The sequence below is a fragment of the Montipora foliosa genome, chromosome 8 (genome assembly GCF_036669935.1).
Source record: "Montipora foliosa isolate CH-2021 chromosome 8, ASM3666993v2, whole genome shotgun sequence".
In the NCBI taxonomy this organism is placed as follows: Eukaryota; Metazoa; Cnidaria; class Anthozoa; order Scleractinia; family Acroporidae; genus Montipora; species Montipora foliosa.
In genome coordinates, this window is record NC_090876.1 from 5,756,093 (window position 1) to 5,767,300 (window position 11,208).

Here is an 11,208-nt window from a genome sequence, read left to right on the forward strand (position 1 = left end):
TTTTGCTGAAAACAGAAAAACTAGGTAAGACTATTTTATTAGTTATTTCAGCTTCCAAAATGACCCACTACCTACTTTGTTTCGAAACTTCAAGTTCTTCTTTGTCACGATGATTCAATGCCGTTTAATTGATGCCTTGGCGACTAGTTTAAATTTGCTTTCAGCAGGCGAAGGTGACTACAGGTCAATGATGGTATTTGGTATTTATTCGGCCTGAGGATAAAGACAGTATTAAAGGAGATCGTTAGAACTGAAGATCACGACAAACAAAGATATCGCAAGTGATGATCCACAAAGCGTCTAAGGCATATGCCTTTCACTCAAATAGTCGATAAACCAGAATGAAAAATTGATGCTTTTTTTTTATCTAGCGTTTGCTCAGAATTTCATCCTTTGGTGATCTGTTAAGACAAATTATATCAATAGAAAATACGAGTCGGGCCGAAGGGGGCGGGGGTGCATTTTGTTAAAACATACAATACATTAAAAAAACTATTTTATTAGTTATTTTAACTTTCAAAATAACCTACTACTGATTTTGTTCCAAAACTCTTTTTTAACACTGATTAGATCTTTCATGACTGACGCCTTGGCAACTAGTTTTGTTTTTAGCTCCCAGTGAGGTCAGTGCGGGTCATTGGACATCTTTTATGAAGTGATTGAGTGGCAAGCCATGCCTTATTTAGAAAGATTAATTAAATCCTTTGCTGTCAATCTTGGCCTTATAACGACGCCACTTCTACACCACACCCAGATCAGAAGCAAACTCGAAACGATCAAACACGATCGAAATGGATTTAAGAGAGGCGTTAACTCCCAAAACTTTTAACAGCCTTAGTTTTGTAGCAGTCTTACTTTGGATTTTTGTTGGTTTGGCAGCGACTGGGATATTTTCAGAGTTGGAAATCAGTGAACCCAGGTTCGACTTTGACTGCGTTGTGAAAACCGGCAGCGACAAGGGTTTCATCCGAAGAAAGTGCTTCGACCAGTACCAAAAGAAAATCAACAAACTCGGCATTCCTCCCTACGCCTTCATCATTTTTAATTTCTCCGCGATTTCCATTGTGTCCCTCGTATACTCGCAGTACGTCAAGTCAACAGTTAATAGACTCGAGGGCGGTCACGAAGATGCCGAAGGAGAGCGGAGGAATCCAAGCCGAAGGCGTCGGCTTTTCGTGTCGTATTTATCTCAACTTGCCGCAAAATTTGCTCTGGGAATCATTTTCATTGTCTTCCTGGAAACCGACCTATTTTATCCCGGGCACTTTCCCACAGATTTTACCTGTCGTGTTGAAAAAGGTAATGATTCGGGGGATCTATCTACGAACCAGACACAATCAACACTTTACAAATGTTTCAGTCAGAGAGCAGCGAATAAGACCTTCTGGATCAATGCTGTGACAGTCGTTAACGGCATTTTCGCATTTTTTGCTTTAGTGGAGATTGTCTGGATCTTATCACGAGCTAAGAAAGGAAGAACTTTTATGGAGAATCGACAGTTTTATGCTGATCATTTGAGATCGAACTCGGATCAACAACAGGAAACACCTCAAGAGGAAATACCGTTAACTGAGGTAGAAAGTGGTTGTCAACCTGCAGTGCAGGAAGCCGTCACTGTCCAAAATGCTCCTTCATCACTGAATACGGGTGAAGCGGAAGAACTCGCTCGAGAGCAACTTGTACTGACAGAAGCCATTAAAAAAATGAAGGATGGTTGCTTAAATTCCACGGAGCACCACCATGACTTGAAGCAACCTTTTCGACGGAAGCCAGGCGAAGGCCCAAAACCCAATGATCTAAAAACTGATCAAATTTATGTCAATGTGGCAATCCATGAAGGCAGAGCTTTTCATGTCTTCGCGCAAAACAGAAGCGAGCAGCTCAAACAATACCCGCCCAATTCTAAGGACTGTCTGTACGCCACGCCAGACGATCTCATTGACAAACAACACAAGAATGTCCTTGTTGTTGGACGTCCTGGCATAGGAAAGACATTGCTAAGCACTAAAATCCTTCGAATGTGGGCATCTGGTGAAGCGCTCAATAGAGATCAAGATGACAAAAAACACATTGTTGTTGTGTTCCTCCTGAAATTCAGGCGCTTTACAAGCAATCCATTGCTTAGTCTCCGTGAACTGTTGGCTGAAGCAGAAACAGTGGAGCAGTTAGATGGAGCAGTGTGGGACTTCGTCATTAACTACCCAAGCCGAGTTCTTTTTATTTTTGACGGAGTCGATGAATTTTCTGCGAAAGAGGATATCGCTGGGAAAGACCACACATGTTACAAGAATGGCTTGGAGGAGAAGATGCCTATTTCCGCTTTGTTTAACAAACTAGCGGGAGGACAACTTCTTCGTGGTCTAAACATAGTCACAACAACAAGACCAACGGCAGTGACCTGTGTTGAAGATGTGAACTTTGATAGAACAGTCGAAATCCTGGGATTTACGTCCGAAAAGGTTGAAGACTATGTCGAGAAGTTTACACAAGGAGTTCGCGACGCAAAGGACAAAATTTGGGGACACATTAAGTCGAACATGAACCTGTTTTCATTGTGCTACATCCCAGTGAACTGTTTTCTCATTTGTTCTTGTCTTTGGGAAATTGTCAGGGATACAGCACACACTCGGCTCCCTACAAGAATGACTGAGATTTACACGATGGTTGTAAAGATTCTCTTCTTTAAGCACAACCGGCGAAGCAGTGCTCAAGGTAACCTGATTCTCAAAGTGTACATGTACTTGCCGTTTAACGAGCTCCCAGATGATGACAAAGAAATTTTCAAGAGGCTGGGAGAAATTGCTTTTGAGGGAATAAAACAAGGAAGATTGGTCTTTGAGTCAAGCAAAGTCATTGGACTGGAAGATTGTGGACTTCTTCACAGATTGCCAGACGCAGAATCCCGTTATAATGAGCCGCCGAAAGCCCAATATTGCTTTACACATTTGACACTGCAAGAATTCTTCGCTGCAAAAAATGTTGTGGAGTCCTTGAGTAAAAGAGAACTAAACAACTTTGTGTCAGAACACATTAACGATGGTGCATGGCAAATGGTGCTGCAGTTTGTGGCTGGATTACTCGAGCCTGATCCAGAAACAGAGAGCTCAAACAGCGACATTTTTATCAAACTGCTTCCTATATTGACTGAGAAGAAACAAACGCTGACCTGTTGGCCAGCTAGTAAAAAAGACAAACAGCTAGCACTGAACTTATGTAAGTGTTTGTACGAGATTGATGATGAAAAACAGCAGGCAGTGTTACAAAACAAAATTAAGCAAATTGGCTTTAACGCCGTACATTTTAGTTACTGTTCACTCGGGCCTGTTGACTTTGCTGCTGTCTCGCATTTCTTAGAAAATGCTTCGGGAGTTTTGAGTATGAATTTGGCGGCGAATAATCTTGGTTCATTGGGTGCAAAAGAAGTGCAAAAGTTTCTTGTCAATACTGGATGCAAACTAAACAGCTTACACCTCGGGGATAACAAGTTAACTGATGAAGGAGCCGAGTATTTATCAGCAGCACTAAAGCACAGTAATTGCAAACTAAACAGCTTAAACCTCATGCGTAACGAGTTAACTGATAAAGCAGCCGAGTATTTATCAGCAGCACTAAAGCACAGTAATTGCAAACTAAACAGCTTAAACCTCTGGGGTAACCAGTTAACTGATAAAGCAGCCGAGCATTTATCAGCAACACTAAAGCACAGTAATTGGAAACTAAACAGCTTATACCTCAGGTATAACAAATGTGAATATGACTAATAAAGCCGCCTTCCGTAAATCAGTGAAGCAGATTAATTGCAAAGTTTTAATTTGAATAAACTTAAACCCTAAAAACACGCAGTCGTTTCATTTCGACGTTTTTTAGCTTACGAAATTGAAAGTTTGAAGTTAGGACGGTTACTAAATCAGTACGAGAAAAACTGAAGGTTTAAATATTTCAACCCTTTGAATATAAAGGGACCATGGATTCGTGAAAGCCTTTTTAAATAACAAAATTATTATAGGTTCAAACATAACAGATGGATGAACAATACAAGAGCAACAAAGTCAAACAAATTTGACAGTAAATTTAGTTTATTACCCTTTGACATACAAGCGATTTCATTTAAAATCCAGCTTACCAAAAATAGCTTCGCTAAGAAAAAATGTCCAACTATTTCGTAAACCAAACAACTTTTTTTGAAGTGTCCATGGTCTCTGTGTAAAACATTTCAAAGCTCAGCTCCTTGCACTTCTTCCCAATAAACCTTTGATTATTCAATGCTTAAGTGATTTGAATTTGTACTGATAATTTCTTTAGGTCCATTCTTTTAGTTGTACTTCTTTTAAGTCCATTGTAAACTGATAGCACAGGATCGTGTTTCAAAGGCGCCAATCGAGTATATTTTTCTTGTAAATATTGGCTTTGGTGGAAAACAAAAAAATGCTGAGTTGATATTTCAACTACTTTGCTGATGTCATCTACGGATCCAAATGAACCAATCAAAAAGAAGTTTTGTTGTTCAATTAACCAATCACAAAAAATATAAAAAAAAAAATGTCTTGTTTTCTAAGAGGTCCAATTCTTGAATGAAATGAACCAATCAGGAAAGTTGAGGTGAAATTTGGATCCTAACTTTCACAACTTTCACATTTTTTTAGTTAATGAAAAATTTTAAATACTAGTAACCACACTACAACGTAGTGTTATAGGTAGTAAAAAAAGTAGATCCAAAAAAAAAAGGCCCTTCGGGGTAGAGCACAAAATATTTCGACAGTTTGTAAATAATATTTCAACTTTGGTTTTTTAATTGCATTGTAAAACTCTATTATCAATTTGTAACGGAAGATTTCTCATAATGCATGCTTGAAATTGTTTGTAAGTAATAGTTTGTAACATTTGTAAAAGTAGTTCTGGTTTAATTAAACTTTTGAGATGAAGTTTTGTGTGTTTGCATGAATTGACTTTGTCCTGTCACGCCATGCTCCCCATTCTTGGTGATCACTGCCCTGTGTTTTGAGTCCTACTCCCCTGAAAATTGTTCATTTAAAAATTCTAAAAACCGGAAAGAAACTCCACCTTTAGTAATTTATTGCTTTTGCTATTTTCACCCGATGATTAACTTGAATACAGCCCAATAACGCGAAGGAGCGTGAACTTTTACACCGGTTCACTTCCTCCCTCAACAATACTTCTTATCATGCAAGCGAGGCTGTGTTGTAACACTATTACGCCACCCACGTTAGGCAAAGTTGTGACTTTACAGCGGAAAACGCAGGAATCTCGTGGGTTTTTTTTAATCTTCGGTTTTGTTTTCGGCCGGATTCTGCAATCTACTCCGGATTTTTATGACCTTATGTTCTTCACGCAAAAATCATTCGCGAACACAAATCCCTTCCCCACCCTTACACGAGTCAGAAGAAGCCACTGACCCACCATTGCAGTTGAGTTGCAGAAGAATCAACAAGCGAATTCTTGAGAAAGGTTATCGCGGCTTAAATGGAATGGGAACTTTCCACAAAAGAGCAAAAACGTTCCTTTCTCGTGTTTCTTTTCGATACTTTGGAGTCCTCTTTATGTTACGCTCTGGCTACGTTTATTTGCCCTTAATTGTGCAAATTGAACAGTCCTGTGTTCTTTAGAGGAATGGACTCCGAAAGCCATCTTATAGAGCTCCAAGAAGACAACAAGATCCCTAAGAAATCAAGCAAATTTGGCAAAGTAGTTGTTGAAATCACAGGAGGCACAGCACTTGGAATTGTTCTTGTCAATGTACCGTTTGTCACGCAAGCTCTGAGAAAAATTTTCCTTTCTTATGTGCCAGCGACAGAGAGACAAGTTGCTAATATTACAAAACCGGCAAAAACCTCTAAAAGGCAACGATCGACCATGGTGGATTTGGGCAGTGGCCATGGGAGAGTGGCAAGTTTTAGTTTAAAACTCGTTTATCATTCCATACGTTGAAGGGGTAATAATAGGCCCTTTGCGTGATCGTGTCACGTGAGAACGGTGACCCTTGTGTGAACCCTGTCCACACTTATCCTGATATTTTTGAATCTGCAACTTTTATTTTCCGGATTAAAAAATATTCCCATCCACACGTAGCGAATTCAAATCAAATTTTCCTGTCCACACCTATCTGGACTCAGGACTCCTCAAGGCGACAGTAATCTTGAGAAAGGAACTGGGCTTGATCTTGTTACATCATCCGAATTAAAAAATTCTGGATAAATTTAGCGTCCACACAGTTGGATTCACAGCGGATTAAAAAATTTCCATTCTGGAGAGTGTATTCAAAAACTTCCAGATTTGCCAGCAAATTCACCAGATATGTGTGAACAGAAGGCGTATCCGGAAAGAAAAAAATGGAGATTCAAAAATGTCTGGATATGTGTGGATGGGGCCTGAATCCTAAAAAAAAGTTGTTGTGCTACAAAAAAGATGCCAGATGCCAGAAATAGAAGAAACGTTATGAAATTAGTGAGAATGTCAATTTTGAGGCCAAGTGCTGACATTTAGGCGAGAGATTTTACATTGATTTTAATGCTTAAAAACTTAAGCTTTAGGGAGATTTATATGGAAAACAGCTGCTGGATGGCAAACTTTGCCTCCAGCACTCAATTCTTTTACAATTTTCAAAGTTTAAACCGCTCTAAAATCACGCACTTTGACGTCAATGGCCTGAATCGTGCTCTTTCCATTTTTGGCATGTGTTTTGTACCACGACCATTTTTTTTTATAATTGACAAGGTCATGTGACACGGTCATGCGAAGAGCCTACTCACCAATGAATAAAAGTATAATGATGATGAAATGGGCCTTTTTACTTGAATTTCTCATGATTTGGTCACGAAATGACTGCAAAACTATCAATGATCATTTTATCATTAGTAATCAGTATGTTGATCCAAAAGGTCTAGATAGCAGCAACAATATAGATATTCGTATAAACATAACAACTTTCTTTAATTTTCCAGACATGTTTCGACGGTACATCCGTCATCTTCAGTGTTACATATTTTGAAATCGCCGTTGAATTTAAAGTACCAAGTGAAGCTTAAGGAATCCATGTATATAAAATGGGAGAAGCCCGATCTCAACCAGCAGGTGAAACACATTAACCTGACTCTCTCCCTGTAAGGAACTAAGCGTCACTCATTTAAATTTTTGTTTTGTTCTGTTTTGATTTAATACGCAATATTGACAACGCAATGTAACGAAGTTTGTAAGATCGCGCGCGCTTTAAATTCAACGGCGATTTCAAAATATGTAACACTGAAGATGACGGATGTACCGTCGAAACATGTCTGGAAAATTAAAGAAAGTTGTTATGTTTATACGAATATCTAATTAGTATGTACTTTGATGTAGTTTTGTTCAGATATGTGCTACAGTAAGTTCTGCACATAAGAACATGGCATTGTTCTATTGCCAAAATCGTGGTTGTGTCTGTTTGCACATCCTGTTACTGCGTTAAGTGTTTTTGTTTTGAAGCTGGTACAACTTTAAAGCCTCTTGCTCAGAGTAGGTAAGACTATTCTTAGCTCTTGGACTGCCTGTCAATCAACTTTGATTTTGGCTCTCTGGCAGGTATTTGCCGCTGCTAGACATGGTTACCAACGTCATGGGTATAAACTAAATCATTGGCTGGTTTGGTATTCAAAACTGCAGGCAAGACTACAAGGACTCCATAAGAAGGACAATGATTTTCCAGAGATGACTTGTGGAAGGTGAGAAATGCTCTTAACTCCAGGCATTAAAGTGGTCTTCATCTAGAAACTGGCTGGCTATAGCAGAAGTTCCTATATTTAACCATCACTCAGCAATATGTAGATGTTCAAATAATGAAGCATTTATGCAACACATTTTAATGTCACATTTCATGTGCCAAATCTGCTGAGCGGGAGTTCGTGTTTCCTGACTGCACAAAAACTGAGCGTAAAGAATATCTCAGACATAATCTGTTGCCTTTGCTTTCACAAATACAAATGGTCTGATTTCTTAAGATTTTTTATTAGGCCAGTAAACTAAGGTCCTGCATCACAACCTTAAATTTTGTAAATAACCCTATGAGACAATAATAGTTATTCATAATAGCGGGCGAAGCAGGTCTTTCAGTGCCAATGATTTTTTGCATTCCAGCAGTGCCAAAGTCAGGGCGAAAACAAAGTTTGCAGGACAACAGATGAGCATAAAAAAAACTTAAGAGCGTGCCTATAGCCAAATGTTAATTGCGGCTTTGTTACATGTATTTTCAAGCATCTTAACTTTCTAAAAATTGTCAGGATAATTGTGATGTTTCTTGCTTCAAAATTATTGATAATGCTTCTTCTTTTTATCAACTCAAAATCAAGGAGAGCTTCCATATTGAGCGCTTGAAACCCGAACTCAACAAACAAGTTGATCATGTCAGTTTAGCATTACACTTTTAAACTTTTACCGTTATGTCAGTTGTAGCATCTGTAATATTGTTGGTTCATTTGAATTTTATCTACATGTACTTCAACTTGTAACGAACATTTAATCTACAAAGAATCATTGGCCTGACGTCAATGGCCTGAATCGTGCTCTTTCCATTTTTGGCCCCAAGCGAGGGGCCACTGAAAAATGCAGACTGCAGACTGTGCAGACCGTCTGTAAAATGAAAATTCGATTAGCCTGAATTAGCCCTAAATAACATTCAGGGTAGCCTGTTTAGGGTTTGCTGTCAATAATAGTGAGGGTAACGCCATATTTTCCCCCTGGTCTGCACGGTCTGCACAGTCCACAGTCTGGGTTTTGGGGTGACCACCAAGCGAGTGCCCAAAATGTGCAAGCTAGGCATGTTCCCGTAGGAAATTTTTGACATTTAGACACTCACAGATGCAATTTAGTGAAATCTGGGGGATCTAAAGTGACAAAATTTCACACATGGAATTGACACTTGCATGGTGTCTGATAAGAAATACTGGAATGTTAGTTAAATAAACATTTCACGTGCACCACGCAAAAAAAATATTGCGCAAGCGAATTTGAATGTTAAACAAGCATTTTTAAAGTCAAGCCTCTATATCTTCTCCAGTGACTTTACTTTACAGCTAAAATTGTGTTGTCTGTTTTTTTTTCTGTCTCACCTGTCGTAATCAAAATAAGACGTTTCTGACTGGAAGGAGACGGTCAAACTTTCTGAGGAGGTGGCTCATTGAGCCGTTGACCGGCCGGTTTTGAGAAGGCTGAATGTTACAATCACTATGGCTGAAGATGATATTTGAAACATCGAAACATGTTCCTTAAACTCAAAAGTGTGGTTGTATTTTTAAAAATATTAGTGACACTTGTGCTATCCAGACCATTTGGAATAAATAAAAAGTAGTAATGAAAATAATACACGTAGTGTCATCTTCGCAGTGAAAAGAGGATTGGCTTTGTGCGTTCTCTAACTTGTTCTGTTATTTAAAGTTCTTTTGGACGAGACCAGTATCCACAAGACTGAAATAATCTTTGGAGCTTCTGAGACTTGAATGGAATATGGGAGATTTTTCTGAAAGTTGCTGTATGAAAAATGCACAATAACTGAACAATTCATCAAATGTTTGAAATAGTTTTCACTTTTCAATCACCGTTCATTTTATAAAGAAGGGAAAGTTCATAACTAGGAATTTTTGATATATCAAGGAAAATATCCATGGGAGTTCAGAATCTCAAGGACAAAGTTCAAAACTGGCACGCATGCAGTTCAAATTTCAAACGATTCAGGTCACGCGTGACACGTCAGTTTAACTTTTACATCTTTATTTCATCTTTATTTGTCCAAGCAACTGCACATTTAAATTACAAAGGGAGGATGGTTTTTGTTTGTTTTGATGAGGCTTGGTACGTTAAGGGGTAGTGTGATTCTCTTTCAATAATTTATTCTTGAGCCAACAAGTCAGTGGTATTTCTTTGGTACATCCCAAGAGGATATGATTCTCAATGATCCTGTTCTTTTACTTACAGGTTAAACTCTCCAACTTGGACATTGTTGTGATATTTGGAGTTGCTGAGATAGTAAGAAACTTTTAAGATATTACTTTAGACATCATGTTTACGAGAGGTGTTTGCCCTTACCTCGCCCAGTATGGAGAGAAGTCCACAGTAACCAGAAGAATACAATTTTGATTCATTTGTTTTAGCATTTTTACAGTCCTGATCAGCTGTTTACGTGAAGATTGAAATCTCAGCTAAAAAATATCTTTCCAGTCAATCTTCTGAGATATGAAAGGTACTATTAAAAAAGCTCATCTAAAAAGGGCCTGGTGTCCTTTAAATACTGGTGACATAGTTCTAGCATGGGAGTTGTATGCTCCAGATTGTGGGCTCTTGTTGTGGGTAATGTTGTCAAGACTTGGCTGACTAGCAGCAAAGCTGTGAGTGCATGCTTCATAAGAATAACAACTAGATAGGGGTTCTGATGCTACAGATTGGGACGTACATACTTGACTGGTCAAGTAATATCCCAGAGAGGCTCTTCAGAAAGAGGCTTTTCAGATTTTGCCACAGTGACTGTAAATGCCCAGTTTTTACAGATCTCCTACTCATTTGGTATTGGCTAAATATTAATTGAAGTATGCATCAGTTCAATTAACATTTTATTACAATGTCAACGGCAACTGAAAACTAAAACAGAAGTACTGCGCAGAAAAGTGTGTGTGTCCTGTTATGCCTTGTAACTTCAATCATAATGATAACTATTTACTCCTTAATCATTGCACAACAAATATATTCATTAAGCTGGAGTTTCCTTGGAAGCCGGTCATTGACGGTATATCGCAGTCTGTTTGTCAGATTTTCACTCAAACTTTTGTATTAAAAAGACAAGAGTGACAGCTGCTTACCTTGATTAGCCCCAAAGCATATGCTTGAAAAGTTATTGAAAACCCTGCATTAAGAAAAGGGTTTAAAAGCCAATGGTAGAAGCTGAGTGCACGGCATCTAATTTTCAGGGCTTTATGATTTGCATTTTAGAGTATGAAGGTGTTGGATATGTCAAAATTGGGTGTGCGTCTGGGTCAATCCTAGGCATAAGTGCGTAACAAAGAACTTACCAGATCCTATACACATTCGACAAACTACTCAAGGATAAAAAAAGTCCAACTGGTGAGTGTAACTTACAATATTTTGGCTTGTAAAATTAGTATATTAAGTTGTCAAGTTGCCACAAGCGTGTATTTTGATGAGAAGGATTTTGCAAGAACTGAAGTTATGCAT

The 11,208-nt window shown here is 38.5% G+C and overlaps 1 protein-coding gene and 1 pseudogene across 1 annotated transcript; both read left to right on the plus strand.

Annotated features, from left to right (window-relative positions):
- Positions 1–735: 735 nt before the first annotated feature.
- On the plus strand, positions 736–4,922 carry LOC138013191 (nucleotide-binding oligomerization domain-containing protein 1-like). The gene has a single exon (XM_068860204.1). It carries the CDS (start codon positions 792–794, stop codon positions 3,759–3,761), a length of 2,970 nt encoding a protein of 989 aa, XP_068716305.1. The 5' UTR covers positions 736–791; the 3' UTR covers positions 3,762–4,922.
- Positions 4,923–5,203: 281 nt separating this feature from the next.
- LOC138012401 (ATP synthase subunit C lysine N-methyltransferase-like) overlaps positions 5,204–11,208 on the plus strand; it is a 43,073-nt pseudogene continuing 37,068 nt past the window's right edge.